A 17374-nucleotide genomic window follows, 5' to 3' on the forward strand; every position below is an offset into this window, starting at 1 on the left:
GACTCTGGGGGTGGGGGGGCACAAACATGGGGATGGAGGACAGAGGGACACAGTCGGGCTCACGTTAAAGCTATCCCGATATTGCAGCTCTGCTGGGCACACAGCATCCCAGTTGCCAAAACACCGGAGACACAAAGGTGCCGGTGCCCCGGGCTGCAGAAGGCTGAGGATCAGGTCCTGGAAGTGGGACTGAAGGGCATGGATTTTTAGACTCTGAAGTTTTGATTTCAATAAGACCATCTGCACTGAGGAGGAGCGTGGCCGCAGCTCCAAGCCTGGCACAGCTGCTGCCCTCCCCGGGGTCTGCCTCCGCTTTTTGGTGTTGTACATTCAGGTGGGATGGTTTTAACTAAGGATTTATCAATTTTTAGTAGGTTTAATGGCTTTTTGAAGCTCTAGACCTAAGCAAACTGATGAAATTATTTTTAAATTTAAAGAAATTATTCTCTGATAAACCAGAAATTTTTTTTCTGAATTTTTTTTCATTGTCATGGAAATAAATTAATTGATTGATTTCAATTTAGATCTTTATCAAACAACTTAGCAATCTTTCCATATTGAACGAGGCAGCGCTTTACGCCCTGAGCCAACCTTTTCCTCCTTCAATGATTTGCTGCTTTGCTAACACCTTTTCTTCCAACATATGCTTTCAATTTGCTTGCCGCTAATTTGGTTTAGGGAGGTATTTTAGACTCCAAAGCACTCGTGAGAGCTTTAGCTTTGCCTGGGATTTTTCCTGGCCAAACTGAAGCACCAAGACCAAATGAAATGCCCCCTGGGTGACCGTGCACCGGTACCACCGCCCCGGCCCCCCTGGCGCCATGGGGCTGGAGGGTTGCCCAAGGGCCGGGGGGAGCCGGGGACCATGCGGGGGCCAGAAATAGCCATGGGATCGGCGGTGGACGCCGGGCTCGGGGCAAAGGAGGAAGGAAGCGCCAGTTCAGCACCAGGGTACACTCCCCAGCTCCCCGCTTGCGCTGACGCCAAGTTTCATTTCTTCTGCCGTGCTTCTCCCAGTTTCGGTTTCTGGGCGGCGCGGCCTCGAGCGGACCTTTGGTGCGGGATGGGGACCCCCAGCTCCCATCCGCCCACCCGCCCCGCACTGCGGCTGGAGAACACGGCAGGCCGTGGTGGGGCCCTGCTGCTCGTTAGCTCAACAAAATTAAAACATTTGTAAAGATTTCTCAACAAAAAAATTTGTAATAGCCTCTGCGTGCGTGTGCACGTGCACAACGCAGTGGCGGTCTAGGCCAGAGACATTGCACATGCCAGAGCAGAACATGTTTTGCATTATCACCTAATACCAACTAGGCAAGAATATTTAGAGGTCATGCACTGGAAAATAGGGAGAAAGAGGTCATTACCCAGTGAAGAACCCTCTAACGGTCTCCTCTGCACCCACAGTCACTCTCAGCCTGAGCTGCCACCAGCCCATGAGGCAGCCAGCAAAATCCCCACGAGGGCTCCCGTGCGTGCCAGCAAGTGCAAGGGAGATCTCTAACTTCTTCAAGCTTTAGTAAAAATCACCTGTTGGCGTAGAAATGTGGCAACCAGGGCTGAGCACAAAGGGGGGAAACTTCTAGTGTTGGTACCTTCAGCCTCCACCATGTCCCAATGCAGAGAGAGCAATGGAGATGGGGACCACAGAGCAGTGGGGCAGCATTCCCCCGGGATGAGGGGTGGATGCGAAATCCCCGTGCCTGTCCCCACAGTCCTCCCACCCAACACACCGCTCCTGGGGGCTGGGGGAGCCCACCTCCCCGCTGTCTGTCCCATCCCTCTGCCTGCAAGACCCAGCAAGGGCAGCTCTGGCAGCAGGGAGGGAAGCGGGGTGCAGCTCCGTACCCCAGCCCTGCTCCATCGCTGCCTGCTCCGCAGCCACCCAGCACTGATCCTGCCCCAGTCCCAAAGCCTGGGACAGCACAGCACCCTCTGCATGGGGTGGGAAGCTGCTCAGTCCCGCACCACCCTCTCGCTGCCGCCGTCGCGGCTTTGCCAATCTCTGCCGCTCGGGGACTTGCACCAAGCCCTCACCGAGCGGTGTGGGTCGGTTGCATCCCTGGCTCCAAACCCAGCCCCAAGCCTGGACCCGAGACCTGAAGGTATCTGGGCAACTTCCCCGGCCCCAGCAGAAGACAGACAAGGCTCAACCCTGCAGAGATGCCTTCGCCACCATCTGCCTTCGCTGCCACAGCCAGCCACCCCACAGCAAGGTGCCGTGCCACCCTGCCAGCCCTGCACAGCATCACACGGGGTGCCTCGTTCCAGCCCCACGGGGTGAACCCCAGGGCCAGTCTCTGCCCCGGCTGTCCCCGTCCCGGCACCTGCCCGGCGAGCAGTGGCATTACCTGGGAATGCCTGTGCCGCCGGCGGTGCGGGCTCCCACGCCGTGGCATCGGGGATGGTGCTTGCCCCTCGCCGCTCAGGGACTGCTATTTATCTGGTGCAGGGCGGTGAAGAGCCCAAAACCACATCACTTCCCCGTTCAGGGGTTTGTCCTTCCCGCCGCTTTTGGGAAGTGGCTGACATCGTCAGCTATTTCTGGCCTTGTACTGATTTGGGGCTGTTTTGGGGCAGGGGCCGTGGTGGTCCCCACAGGAGGTTTTTGCAGCATCCCAGCGCCCCAGGCTATAAGGGACATTGGGAGGCTGCATTTTCTTTGCCCCGCTGCAGCTCAAGCAGCATCATTCTCCTGGCACCCCAGAGCCCCTCGGAGCACCCTTGGCCCTGTGCTGCGTCAGAGCCAGAGCAGGGCGATACCCCAGCCTGGGGGCACCCACACACCCACCCAGCATGCCCAGAGGGTCTCCAGGTTTAGGGCCCTGCTGGGATCCCCCTGCCCAGGGCTGCTGAGCCCGCAGCGGGGAAAACCTGCGGGGACAGCGATGCCATGCCACCTGCCCAAGGCCTCCCTGGGGCAACCCATTACCCAGAGACTTTATTCTCGCTGTTAATTTGTGGGTTTTCACTGCAGCATGCCCAAAGCGAGGAGAGGACTCTGCCAGCCCTCCCAAAGGGGGTTCCCAGCTTGGCATCAAGGCTGTGCCAAGACACGGGGTGATGTAGAGGCTGCTGGGGCCACCTAGCCAAGCCCAAGGGGTTTGTGCTGAGCCTGGGGCACAATCCGCTTGGGTTTTCAGGAGGAAATCCAGGGGGAATCTACACAAGAAGCAACCAGGAGCAAATCATCCCAGCAGTGTGGCTGCCCCGAGCCTGGCCCTGCAGCGTGACCTTCAGGCAGGGGCTGAGCTGATCTTTTGCTGGTTTGGGGCAGGATCCAGATCCAGCCTCTGCCGCAGGTGCCTGTATCTAAAGGTGCTGCGGCACGAGCCCGTCTGTCCACTGGGTAACGCTGGCACTCAAATTTGGTGGCTCGGGGTCAATGCTCGACCTTGTGTAAGTGGACGGGGAGTGTGGGAAACTGCCCTCGGGGACCTCTTGCCACTGCACAGCACCCCACCGTCCCCTCCCCAGCCGCTCTGTACCCGTGCCAGCCTTGACTCAGCTAGGTCGGGTGCTGAGCCAGCAGGGCAGCAGCAGCAGCTGCCTGCAGCCCCGGCGAGACCCTCGGGCTGTGCCGCCCGCCGCCAAGCAGCATCGCCGGAAAACCGGTCCCATCGGTGAGCAGGGAGCTGGGTTGCCGGTAAGGGGAGGCTGTGCCAAGCCCATACCACCCCCCCCGTGGCGGGGGCACCGCGCGTTGCCGGCTTGGTTTGGGAAGGAGCCGAGCTGCGTTTCCTGACACAGCACCGAGTGAAGAAACCCTGACTTAGGCAAACGTGGCCATATGGCATCTGGGCTCAGGCTGGCTGGTGCCAGGGCTTCTGCAAAGACCCAGAGCGGCCATCTGGCTCCGAGGCAGGAAAGCCTGAGGCAGCTTGACCCAGCTCCAGCCCTTGTTCTGCACCAGCTTCCTGACCCTCCGCTTCCCTTTCGGTCCCTCTGCACCGCTTTTGCAGCAGCAGACGCCGTCTCCGCTGTGCCCTTGCACGGCGCGGTGCTGGGTGCTGCCGTCCCCGCTCGAGATTTGGGTGCTGCCAGGCCTGGATGTCACCCTTTGCTCTCCAGGGACTCTCCTTGCAGCCCTGGTGCAAATGCATCCCTGTGGTGGGCAGCAGTGTCATCCAGAAGGTGCAAAGTCCGGGCTAGAGAAGCCGGCCCAGCTCCACAACACGTCAAGCTCTGCCCGAGCGGAGCGTGCTCCTGCCAGGATGGAGTGGGCTTCTCCCCCAGAGTCTTAGGAAAGATGGAGTCAGGTCAGGCTTGGGCTGGGGAGCTCTCCTCAAGCACGGTGGACGGACCCCACCGAGGCTTGCCAGTGCCCGAGACGATGGGTCCTATCGAGTCCCTTTCAAAGAGCCATTGGAAACCTGCACCCATCTCCAGAACACCCAGGCTGGGTTAGACCCTGCGGACCCTCATCCCACCCTCCGGGCATGTCCTCAGGGTCAACAGCCCACCTCTCCCCCAGCTCCCCGAGCCCCGCAGAAGCTCAGGAGCTCGGCAGACGTGTCTGAAGCAAGGTGTTGGCTGGCAGCTCCCGTGCCCACTCAGCATCCCCACCGGCTCACAGCTTGTACCCTCGCTGCCCTCAGCCAGCCAAGCCGCAGGGACCTGCAGGCTTCCCCAAATTGGTGACACGGGCAGCAGCAGAGCTTGCTGTCCCCGCTGGGTCAGCCGCTTGCGGGGTGCCAGGCACGCAGGGGCTGCCTGCCTCCGTAGCCCTCTGCCCCCAGCCTTTGTGTGGGCAGTGGGCTGCATCCAGGGCAGAGCCCCATCCAGTTCCTCTTTCCAGGTCCCAAGACACATTACCCCAGGGTGGTGGCCATCTGCAAAGGGGAACCTTCTGGGGAAGCCAAAACAAAAGAAGAAAATCAGGGAAATCAGTGAAAGTGTGCAATGTGCCAACGAAACCCGTGCCCTGCGCCCAGGGAGGGAGCGGTGGCCGTCGCTGCAGCCTGGGACAAGCGTCTTCTGGGGGGAAAAGCTCTCCCCACCTTGCCCCGTGGGGTTCCCCCCCAGCCCGTGACGTCCGCTGGCATGGCTCTGGGCACACCATGAGCCTGGCTGCACTTTCCAGAGCTGGTGGAGGGACAGGGGCCAGGACTCGGAAAACCAAGGGAGAAAGGTGGGAGGCAGCTCGCTCCTTGGCCAGGAGGAATGTGGGCTGGCCGGCATACCAGAGTGATAAGGGGCTGCCTGGGGGCATCCCAGGAATTTGAGGTGTGGGCTGTCAGGAGGGAGAGGAGGGGAAAACATCGATGGGAAGAGTGAGCATAAATCAGCCATCCCATCCTGGCTGGCAGGGATGTGCCAGGCACCCACCCCAGGGACCCTCCCTCAACTTGCTGCAGTCCCTGCTGGCTGAGGGAACCCCAAAGCCAGTTCTGCAGTGGGAATGGGGGCAAAACCCCGTTTCCCCCTCCGAAATTTGCCTTTTGGCTTTCTGTTGGCGCTGGAAGCTGGAAGAAGCAGGCGGGAGAGGAGGCAGCGCTGGAGGATGGGGCCAAATCTCCCTGCAGCCCCCCCCTCCAAGCCTCACCCTAACCTTTCTGGGGTGAAAGGCTGAAAGAAAAGGACAAATAAAATAAATAGCCGCTCCACTGGGAGACAGGCTATAAAACTGCGGCCAAGCCCCGGCGTCGCCGTGCTCAGTGCTGGCACCTGAGTCAACAGAGACTATTTTTCTTTGAGAGGGGAGACTGGGAAGTGCTATCCCGGCCAGGGGGCTGCCAGGGGGGCCGAGTTCTGACCAGGGCTGCCAGCCTGAAGGGAGAGGGGCTGCTCTGGGTGTTTTTGGGCAGCCCCTGGGCTCCTGTCCACCCCGCTCAGAGTCAGACAGATGTTGGGGACCTCCTGCACGGTGGTCCAGGCTCACCCCCCCACCTCTCCAAGCCCCCCGACATCGCCCCGAGCACAGGCACCCCCAGCAGCGTCACACCCCAGGCATCCGCAGAGCCAGGCACATATGGATCCCCTCTATCTGGAATGCACTGGGGGATGCCGAGGGGGCTGGCAGGTATTGAACTCTTCCCCTCCATTCCCACGGAGCCGGTTCAGGCTTCCAGCGAGAGCCGGCTTCCCGACGTCCCCCCCACTCCGAGTCCCCAGCGCCGGCGGGCCGCCAAGGGTCACCCAGCCCTGGGAACCCAGCCCGGCTCATTTCAGCGCTGGGTAAATATTTTCTTTGGCAGCGGGGTAGGTGCGAGGCCCCCGGACTCCCCCCGGGCTCCCCCCGGGCTCTGGCTGCGGGCTGGGCTCTGCAGAGCTGGTGGGTCGGGGAGGGGGGAGACTGCGGCAGGGGGGGGGGGTGGCCCGGTAGGGGGGTCTGCAGCTTCGCAGCCTGTCGTGGGGGCTGCCCCAGCCCCGCTGGTGTGTCCCCCCACACACATCTGGGGTGTTTTTTTCCTCACCCCAACAGTGCGGGAAGAGAGCAAGGAACACGAGGCGGGGGTGATGAGCCCTCACCCAGGGGGCTGGTTTAGGGGTCCCTGGGATGGGATGGGTCAGGATGGGATGGCATGGGATGGGATGGGATGGGATGAGCTGGGATGGCATGGGATGGGATGGGATGAGCTGGGATGGCATGGGATGGGATGGGTTGAGCTGGGATGGCATGGCATGGCATAGGATGAGGTGGCATAGGATGGGATGGCATGGCATGGCATGGCATGAGATGGGATGGCATGGCATGGGATCAGGTGAGATGGCACGGGATGGGGACTGCTGGCGGGGTGCAGAGCTGGGGACAAGGGGCTGTGGGGCTCAGGCAGAGGCGGGGGGGAGCAGCCAGAGGGGCAGTGCGGAAAGGGCAGGGGAGACCAGCCGGGGTGAGGGGACATTGTGGGGCTGAGGACCAGGGTTGTGCCACAGGTTCAAACCTTTGCTCGTGCCTACGGGCAGAGCATCGCCCGCCCAGCCCCTGTGAAGTTCGGGTGTGCACAAGCGTGCAGCTAAAATAAAAAGCCCTGGCTTGGGATGGCCCTGGAAGGTACTGCTGGTTTCTGTGCTTGTGAGAGCAGAAGTTTCAGGCTGAGCTGTTGCTTGACTTGAAGGAAATGTTTTGGGTTGGGTTCAACATCTCCAGGAGATTTTAACATTCACATATGTAGAAGCAAAGTAAGCTTTCAAGTGAAAAATCAATTTCAAATGCACAAATCTGACTTTTAAATTTAGGAAATGCTGGACTGAAGTGTTTTAAGCATTTCGAGTCACTGATCCCAGACGCTTCATTAGTTCAAGAGCCAGACACGGTTTTCTGCAGTCCCAGATGAGAAAAGCGACTTAAATTATTCCTGTGACACAATGAGCAATAAAGTACAATGTAATGTGATATGACATGGCAATGCTTGCGCTGCGCTGCCAGGGAGCTGCACCGCAGCCGTCGCTTGTCCCCGCTGGTGCCGGGCAGCAGTGGAGCCAGCCCAGGCTGTGCCGGTGAGATGGGCCACGAGCCCTGAGGCCAGGTGAGGGACGCCCTTGGGAATTGCAGGCTACCTGCAGCATCGCTCCCACCCCAGCCACTGCTGCAGCCCACCCAAGGGGGTCCTGACAAGACCGGACCCTAAGCCCAGCTCAGCCTAAACCCGAGGGTTTGCTTTTCCTAAACACAGTGCTTACCTGCTCCCCTCTCCCTGAGGGACCAAAGACCCCAGACCTGAAGCCGTGACAACCCTGTCCTGGCCAACAGCACGTGTAGCACGGGCAGAGACTGGCTCAGCAGCACTGTCCCACAGGCAGCCGGGCTGCTCCAAGGGCATCCTGGCCCAGGAACCCTCCCGGGAAGATGCTGGGTCCCACCAGCCCCAGGCTGTGCAGCAGCAGAGCAGCTTCTAAATACCCCACTGGTCCTGTGCTGCCCGGCAAAGGGACTTGGGAGCTTCATGCCCTGAGGTGTGGGGTCAGTTGTGGCCTCGCTGTGTCCCCACGGGCAGGACCTGCCTCCTCTGAGCTTGGGGGGGGCTGGATGGGATGCAGGGGGTGCTGGCTGCTGGCAAAGGAAACACCTCCACCCTCGCCCAGCTCCAACATGCCAAGGTCCCGACTAGCGCAGAGCCTCCCCACGGCGTGGGATTTGTGCACGCATGTGTACACAGGGCTGGTGACAGGGAGAGGACACCCCCCCCAGCAGCCCTTTTCTGCAGCACTGGGCAAAGGGCAGGCTGCAGAGCTCCTCCATGGAGGCAGAAGCTTTCGAGCCCCTGCGGATGCTACTGGGAGACCATCAGCTCCACAGGGAAGAAATCAGATTGTGCCAATGCTGCTGCAGCCTCCCATGGTGGGCAGCCAAGGTCCGGCTCAGGTCTCACCTCCCCTCCCTCTTCCCAACCACTCGAGCATCCCCCGTGGCCTGGGGGATGCTCAAGCACGGTGAGATGAGATGAGAGCACATGGATGCTCGAGCATCCCCCAGGCCAGTGCAAAGCCTCGGAAGTGCCTGGCCACCCTCACCCCATCCCAACCAGGATCCTGAGGTTGCTTTTACCTTCCTGGGCATGGATGGAGCCAGGCCAGCTCAGTGTCTTGCTGGCAGCTCCGCAAAAGACACAGAGACAAGCACCGGGCAGAGCCAGCCATGAGAACAGGGATCAAACCATCGGTCACCAGCTCCTCCAGCCGCAGGCAGCGGTTCCCACACCCTGGGGCCACCTTCTCACGCCCAGAGGATGCCTGGCACCCCTGGCACGGAAAAAATGCCCCCCTCACTCCCATCTATGGCAATGCTGGGATGTGCTGAAAGCATTTTCCCGGTGGCAGACCCAGGGAGGGTTTCACTGCTGTGAGCCAAAGCCTCGCCTGCCCCCGGCTCGGGGTGGGGACAGTCCCACTAACATGCCTGCGGTTCCCATGTCCCGGGCTAAAATCTTTCTTGTCCACAGTGGACATGGAGACCTGCTTACTGTCAGCACTGGAGCTGCTGCTCTCCTGAAGGGCTGTAACGCGGTGGGGGACAGACGGCACCGGTGCCGGCGGGGCACAAGGCTGGGGAGGGGGGACACAAATAGGCAGCAGCTGGGAAGGATCAGAAATGATGGAGGGAGGATCAACTCTGCTCCTGCCCTCCTCTCCCAGAGCAGGGCGCAATCCCCAACAGCCGAGGCCACAACTCTCCTTCCCTACAAGTGCCTGTACACCTCATCCTCCATTACACCCCTTTTTAAGAAGAAAAATACTCTTGGCTCTCCTTCTTAGCATTAGGCATCGCTTTTCAGGAGCCAAGCCACAACGAGCCGGCCCCACCACAGCTGTCTGGGGAGCAAGTGGGACCCATCTCCCCCGGGGCTGTGGCCATGTCTCTCCCTCCTGTCCCCTCACCGCCCACCCGGACCCCCAGGATCTGCTCAGGCTCTGTGGGATGAACCCATCGGCACCAGGAGATCCTGCTGCCAGTGATGCCAGCAGCCGAGGGACAGAGGGGTGCCTGCCGGGAGAGCTGCTGCAGGGCAAGAAACGACTTTCTCATTCACAAGAGGTTTTGTGAAGAAAAACAACAGCTTTGGATGGAAATACTCTGATTTTGGGTTTTTCTTCAGTTTTCTGGCAGGGAAAAAGCAGTTTCTGCCAAAACTGCTGGCAGTAAAACATCGGCTTGAAAATCCAAATGTTTGCAGGGAAAGTTAAGAGAAAGCAGCTTCACGAGAAATTTTTAAGGCATCATCCCACGACACGGTTTTCCCGTGCAGGACACCCTCGCCCCAATGCTGCCCATCCCCAGGGCTGTCACTACCTGGGAGATGGGGACCCTTCATCCAGGCACCTTTGCTCCCCCCTCCAAAGCCCCCTCCAGCCCCAGTGCTTGAAGCTGAACCGGCAGGGCCACGCTCGGCTGCTGTGGGGGTAGGAGATGCTTTCGCCCCGCTCCCACCATGCACGGGGCAGGACGCTGAGCCCAAAGTGAAGGACGTGTTTAAAAGCTCTCAGGGACGGCTGCTGTCAAGGCGATGTCCCCGACACGGCTCTCGCCTGCATCGCATTACTAACAGCGGCCGAGATTGCGGGGAAGAGGCTAAAGATCCTTCCTACGCCGCTCAGCTCCCTTGTTCCCGGCTGCAGCCACTTTGCTACATCATTTTGCATTTTGCTCATCTTTTTTTCACCGCTCACGGTTATCAGGACCTGAAACATCAGTCTTGGGAGCTGTAGCTGGAGGCCCGCAGGAACCCCCCCTTCCCACCGTGCTGCCAGGGCTGTGCTGAGCAGGGCAGGGTCGTGGGGTCCCCAGGATGCGGGAAGGTGGAAAGATCCATTTTTGTTTCAAATCCTCCATTTCTGTTCCCAGGGAATAGCCGGGGCTGGCCAGCAGGGATATCCCAGGCAGCTGAGGATGCCGGGGGGGAAGCAGCTCTGCAGGGGCTTCTCTGCCCCCAGTCCCAGGCAGCCGGCCGGGAGCTGGGTGTGAGATCCTGGGGGAATTCGGAGCAGCCCAAATCCCTCTGGCCTCACCCAGCCACGAGTGCGGGGTGCCTGTGGTCTGCCCCAGCTGTGCCCTGCCTGCCCCAGGCAGAGGGTGGGAAAGGCAGGCGACCACCCCGGGCAGCCTCAGCAGCACCCATGGGTGCTCCAGGATAAGGCCAGGGGTGGGCTGAGCAGTGGCAATAGGAGCAGCCCCTCTGGCCACCAGTCTGCTGACCCCAGCCAAAAGCTCTGCCCAGGTTTCCAGCCCTGCAGGGTGGGTTAGTGGAGGACGGGGTCTCCCATCGGAGAGCTGGGAAACCCAGGCAGCGACCAGGCGGGCTCTCGGCACAGGTGATGCCATAGCGGGGTGATGCCATGGTGGGGCGATCCCATGGCGAGGTGATGCTGCAGTGGGGCGATGCTGTAGCAGGGTGATGCCGTGGCGGGGCTCTGTGTGGGTCCCAGAGATGGGGAGGGAGAAATGTCACACACACAATTGTGTGACGGGATTTTTCTGGGTTTAAGCCCACAGTGCCCTGAGGGGGTGGCAAAAATCCCAGGGAAACAGCAGCTCCCTGCTGCTGCCCCCCCATCCTGCCTCCTTCGTCCCCCCACCGGCTCCTGGTGCCCACAGAGGAAAGGGGGTCTCGGATGGGGGTCCCTGGGGGCCCAGCACGGAGACCAGGGGACTGGGCATGAGGAGGGGACCCGGGAGTCCTGACCCCCCCAGCTGGGACGGTGCAGAGGTCCCCAAGGGATTGCTGCTGCACAGGTCCTCCCCCAGCCCTGTGCCCCCCGTTTGGGCCCTCTTGCTGGGTGTATTTTCCTTTCCCGGAGAACTCCAGCTGACCCAGTTCAGGAAATATTCGCTGACTGGTGGCAGGAGCTATGGGGAGCTGGGGAGGGGAATGCGGCGTGCCTGCCTCCTCACCCAGACCAGCACTCACGTCCTCTCTTCGTTAGCAGCTAACGCACCAGCCCGGCTGGCTAATGCTTTCCAGACACCCAGCTGGCACGGGCTCGGGGCTGGGACAGGCGATGTGCGGGTGTAACGTGCATCCTCATCCTCCTCCTCCATCACGGCAGGGACCCCAGGGCTGGGACGAGGACCCAGGGGTCCGGCCGGGTCAGCAGGACTCCACTGGGCATTTGACCTCGGCTGTGCGGGCAGCGCCCCATCATTTCCTTCAGACCAAATACCCGGGGCCTGTAGGGCTCCTGGTGTCCTTGGGGGGGGCAGAGGGGACGTCGCCACATTGGGACCAGACCCAGTGGGCAGGGACGGTGACGGCACACTGGCTAACGGCTGTCTGGGCACCCGGGAAAATGCCGGAGCCACGAGCCGGCTCATCCCCACCTGCACCCCAAGCCCCGCTCAGCAGCCCCTACAGCCCCCAGAGGGCATGGAGGGGTGTTTGGGGAGCAGCCACAGGCAGCTTTGTGGGGCTCAGCTGCTGGGAGCTCGGTCTCTGCACCCCCTGCCCGCCACAGCCCTCCCTGACACCTCTGGCAATGGGGACAGTGGGGAAACCGAGGCACGGGCTGTTTGCTGACAGCTGTTTGCTGACAGCCTGTCCCAAACCATGTGTAAAACAACCGCAGATGGCCCCCGCGCTTCGGTGCTTTCCATCTACCCGTGGTTTCCGTGGGAAGCTGGAGCGGGTGTCACCAACCCGAAAAGCCCCCCCCGGGGCGGCACTCGGCCATCTCAGCACAGTACAAGAGTACGGTGAGATGGGGCACGGGCTAGGGCAGAACCTCAGAGGGACCCAGAACAGCCCAAAGGGGGCTGCAGCTCTGCAAGGAACAGCGGGGACGGGTGGGACAGCCAACAATGGGAAAATTCGTAAATTGCCTGGTCCCCCCCCGGCCATGGCCGTCCTCACCGCGGCCCCCTGCAAGCGCCGGCCCAGCCGGCTGCTCTGCCCTTGGCCGGAGCCCTTCCCGCTGGCTGCAAGCAGGGGCTGTGCTGTGAGAAGGAAGCGAGCTGGCCCTTCCCAGGCTGGGTGTGCTCCGTCCTTGCTCCCGGTGTGCTGGCACAGGGAAGGGGTGGAGGGGGGCCGTGGGCGACAGCACCCCCTTCCCCGTGGGATCCCCTTGGCATCAAGGTTGTGCTGATCTCGGTCTGCTTCGTGGCACCTTCTTTCGCCGCCGTTTGCACCGGCCCCACTGCCCACGTCTCCATCCCACTCCCCCAGCCCCACGCCGGGATGCCTGGCGATGGGAGGTGATGAGGATGATGATGATGAAGGTTGACCTCCTTGCACTGTAGGTCTTGGCACAGCAAGGACCAGCTCTCTGCTTTGCTCGCCCTGGGAGATGCTGCCTGCCTTTGGAGGAGCAAACTGGGTGAACTGGGCAGGAGGGGGACAAGGCTGCCTGTGTGCCTGTAGGGCTCTGCCTGGCCGGCGCCTGCCCCAGCTCCCGGGGAAGGGGGCACCGGTGCTGGCCCCTGGAGCAGCACGGGATGCCGGCATGGGGGACACACCAGCCTGGCCTTTGTCTTCCGCCCCTGGCAGAGCACAGGCTTTGCGTCCTGGCCAGGGACTGGTGCTCGCTTCCCAGCTCCGGTTCTCCGTTCTCCTCCCGGGCTTCCTGTCTCACCGAGGCATTTCCATGGGCCTTGCCTCAATTACCGGAAAGCGCTACCTCATCTCTTGACGGGGAGCCAGGGAAGAAAACACAGGCGTAGCCCCCTCCGCCCCTCTCTTCCCCTCCTCTTCCCCTCCCTCCAGAAGCTTCCCCGGCTCCAGCGCAGCGATGCAGGGCAGGGCTCCCGGGGGGGGGACTGAGACCTCCCTGCTCCGGCCACCCAGCCCATCACCTCAACCCCCGCCAGCCCCAGTACAGCCCCAGTATGGCCCCAGTACAGCCACAGTACAGCTGGGCACCTGCTGCCCTGCATGACCTGGAAAGTGGCTTTTTCTGTCCAGCCGGCGCAGGAAGGAGGATGCAACATGTGCACGCACATATGTGCATGCCTGTACATGCCCATGCGTGTGTATGTGCACACATGCATATGTGCACACAGCCTGCTCAGGAACCCACAGCGGCTGGCCCTAGCTCCATACTTCGCCCAGATCCTGCCTGACCTGCCTGCAGGAGCTGCCTGCTCAACCCCCTCCCAGCCCACCACACATCCAGGCACCATCAGGCTCTTCCCAGTTCCCAAACTGGGATCAGTGACTCAGACGCTGCTACAGAAAGAGGAGGAGGGGAGGGAGCAGGCAGGTAGATAAATGTGTGTGTGTGCGGGCAGGAGGGATGCACGGGTATAGTGAGTCGGGAGACGGACAGATGCGCAAGTGCAGTGATAGGTGTGGGGGCGCGACGGACAGACAACCGGTACATCACAGGCACCCCCGGCACCCCAGCCCTTTTCCACGTCTGTGGGGAAGAGTCCCCTAACACCCTTCCCAGGGGATGGTCCAGGGAGGCAAACGTGGAGCGTGGCCCTCAGGCTGCACTCACCCTGCTGAGCCCATCACCGGGGTGTCTGGGCTGCCCAGCCCAGGGAGAAGAGCAAAAGCCCAGCAACTTCATCTCTGCTTCAGAGACCTGAGCCCCCGGCAGGGACTCGGGCTCCACACAGAGAGCTCAGCTCCTCGTTGCCACTTCAGCATTCACCCTCCTGCCCTCTTCGGTGTGTCGATGTCCCCGCAGCAGAGCCGGTGCTGGCACAGGACGGTGCTGCTGCGGTGGCCCCTCTGCTCCCACCCGTGCATCTCCTGTCAGTGTCAGTGTCAGCCTGTCACTCACAGCCGACCATCCGTCCCATCCTGCTCCAGGCCACCGCATCCCTAGCCGATGCCCATTCCCAGCCATGGGGCTTTCCATGCCTGTCCTTTGATCAAATCCTGCTCGCAGGCAGTCCTGCCCGTGGTCCTGTCCCTCAGCTGGGCTCCTGCAGCTTCGTGCCCCCGGGGACTGTCCCAGCAACAATACCAAGGTTTCCCCCAGTACAACTCCAGCAGCATGGAGCCTCCACTCCCCATGGCAGTTTAGGACTTGCTAGATAATCCCTTTGGGATCCAATTTACATGTACTGTGTTAATTTGGTATACCTTAATTTTATATACCTTTGCAGGTTTTCAGTAAGACCACCCCCCCAGCCTGCAGCCATCCGCAGGTCAGGGGCTTCTTGAGCTTGATGCATGATCCCAGTGATCCCAATGATCTCCCTGATAGCAATGATCCTAATGATCTCAGTGATCACAATGATCTCAACGATCTCCATTATCTCAGTGATCCCAATGATCTCAACGATCCCAATGATCTCAATGATCCCAATGATCACAACGATGTCAACGATCCCAATGATCCCAATGTCCCCAGTGATCCCAATGATCTGCCTGTGCTTTTGAGTCCTCCACGGATGGTTTCTTCTTGGCACGGAGACCTTTGGGAGCCGCAGGACGGAGCCCTCGCCTGCCTCCTGCTCTCGGGACACCCCGGCACCGCTTCCCCCGCACAGCCCAAGCCAGGAGCCCTGTCTGGAGAGCAGCATGGCTCGGGGGGGCTGCGGGGCTGGGAAAAATGGGGCTCTGAAGTCAGGAGGTGGCTGGATGTCTGGACAGATGGACAGACAGGCAGGACAGACCAATGGGCAGAGAGCCAGCGGTAGGGAAAGACAGGCGCAGAGAGCCATGGGGCTACGTCTGATGTGTCAGCCAAGATGAAGGGAGTGACAAAAACTGGGAGAGAAACATGCGTGGGGAGAGAAAAAAGACAAGTTAACGGGGCGACAGTGCCGGCAGAGGTGGAGGGTTGTCGGTGTCTCTCCCTTTTCCCCCCAGCATCCCTATTCCTGGCTGTTTTGGGAGCCTCGTTCCCCTCAGGAGTCCATCCCCCCTCGGCAGCCCACGGTCCCCCGATCTGGGGAGTCTGCGGCGAGCCCGGGGCCGAACGGGGAGTTTAGGTTTCATTCCCGGCGGCGCTGGCCCTGCCTCCTCCTCCCGCTCCCACATCTGCAGCTGGAATTGCAATTTGAGGCGCTGGCTGGGCTGGGCGCCGGCCGGGAGTGGGAGTGGGAGGAAGGCGCTCGGGGAAGCCAGAGGAAGCCGGAGAGCAAGGGGGGCTACGCGGCGGGGCCGGCTGCGCGGACGGGCCGCTGCCGGAGCTGCTGGGCATCGCCGGCAGCCGCGGGCGGGAGGGCATCGCCGGTGGCGGTGGGAGCCGGCACCCGGCCGGCACAGCTGGAGCGAGAAGGTGGTGGCTGGACTAAGGGGTCCCCAACCTGTCCCCCCCCTCCCAGAGGTAAGCGGCCGTGGGGCTTCGTGGGAGCTGGGGACCAGCAGACGCTCCGCCTGAGGTGTGGGGACCCGGCATTGCCCGGCTTTTCCCTCGGCTGGGGCGAGGGTGTCACCATCCCAGCCAGCCGGGATGCCTGGGGTGTCTCCCCAGTTTGGGGGCACTGGTGAGCGAGCACACCGGCACTGGGGTGGGTGAGGGGTGTCAGGATTCCCGAGGCCTCTCCCCAGTGAGGATGTGGGCTGTGGGCATGGGTGGGAGTGGGGATTGCTGCGTTGAGCCCCTTCTGAGTTTTCGTGGGTCCTGTCCCCCCACACACCCTGTCCTGGGGGGGATACTGCTGTGACCGGCGGGGATACCACCGCAAACCACAGGGATAGTGCCGTGATGTGCCAGCACCGCGCAGGGGCTGCAAGTGATGTGTCAGCCCATGCCGGGGCAAGCCGTGCCAGGGACATCCCGCCGGCTCCCGTGTCCCAGCTGTGGCCAAGCGATGGCAGTGGGAAGGGGAGGACGCCCACAAACGGTCATGGAAACCTGACAGCTTTGCCTGGAGGATTTGTGGGCTCCCCAGCCCCACAGATGTGCTCGCTCCCAGCACAAGAGGCTTGTGGGGATGAATGCCTCCTCCCGCTCCCCACACATCTGGACCGCAGCCCCACAGCTGCCCCAAGACACCCCCCCCCGAGCTGAGGCAGCCCCAGCCACGGCGTCCCCGTGCCACACTCGGCAATGCCGTGCCGAGGCCCCGGTGCCCAGCCTGTCTGCCTGCCCTGAAGCCGTCCCAAACTTGTTTCCTTTCCCTGTTTCCGTGAGCCCTTGCAGAGGCGGAAATGGTGGAAAGTCCTCAAAAAAACGCTGCTCCTGCACAAGCTGCTGGAGCGAGCACTGGGAACCGCCGGGACCCTCTCCCCGGCAGCATGGCGGGGCTCCCCGGAGCTGGGGGCTTCAGCCCATGTCCCTGGGAGGGGGCACGGGTGCAGGCAGCTTCACATGCAGGCAGATTCACGTGCAGGCAGAGCAATCACTGCCCAGGATCTGCATGGGGACAATGTTGGAGGACACAAGGGCTCTGCACGGGTGCCCTGCTCACACGCATGTGCGTGGGAAGGAAGGGATCCATTTGTGTCCCCCGGCCAGGATTGTGGGGGTGCTGGGCTCACTGGGTACCCCAAAGCCTCACCAGTGCCCTGCCAGCACAGGGTGCAGAAGCCGGGTCTCCAGCGCTGTACGAGGAGATGCACGGCCAGACAAAACCCCTCGGGGGGCTGGAGGAGACCTCAGCCCCTCCGTGTGCTGCCACTGGCTGCCAGGGTGGGCTGACCCCACTCATCTTCCTCGCCAGGACCCCAGGCAGGGGCTTGGCAGCTTGGGGACAAAGGCAGCCATCAGCCACCCCCCTAGTGAGATCTACTGTCAGAGTTTGGTTTGCTGAGATGGAGGATTTCAGCCACCCGGAGCCTGAGGGTCTGCACAGGCTCCGGACCGACTGCCCGGACCATCCCATGGCCACGGAGGGGCAGGGAACAAAACCATCAAGTCACCAGAGCCCAAGGTCTTGCTTTTCCCTCCTGCTTGGGCTGACAGCTCCGTGCATCAACGGGATGCAGGAAGCCTCCCCTGGGAGCTCAGACCCCGGGGACGGGGGGCACGGAGGATGTCCCTGCACAGACCCCATTGGGCTGGGCTCTTGGGGTGACAGACTCGGAGTTACCCCTTACCTGGCTCC

The 17374-nt window shown here is 61.7% G+C and overlaps 1 protein-coding gene across 1 annotated transcript in view; it reads right to left on the minus strand.

Moving 5' to 3' along the window:
- The window catches only part of SIGLEC1 (sialic acid binding Ig-like lectin 1, sialoadhesin), a 35503-nt gene extending 20601 nt beyond the window's left edge, over window positions 1-14902 (minus strand). The window contains exon 1 of the mRNA XM_010580841.1: window positions 14509-14902. Within this exon, the coding sequence (XP_010579143.1) occupies window positions 14509-14902 (394 nt within the window). The remainder of the gene's footprint in view (window positions 1-14508) is intronic.
- Window positions 14903-17374: the final 2472 nt, after the last annotated feature.

The sequence above is a fragment of the Haliaeetus leucocephalus genome, unplaced genomic scaffold, assembly GCF_000737465.1.
Source record: "Haliaeetus leucocephalus isolate CR32 unplaced genomic scaffold, Haliaeetus_leucocephalus-4.0 Scaffold741, whole genome shotgun sequence".
Taxonomy (NCBI): Eukaryota; Metazoa; Chordata; class Aves; order Accipitriformes; family Accipitridae; genus Haliaeetus; species Haliaeetus leucocephalus.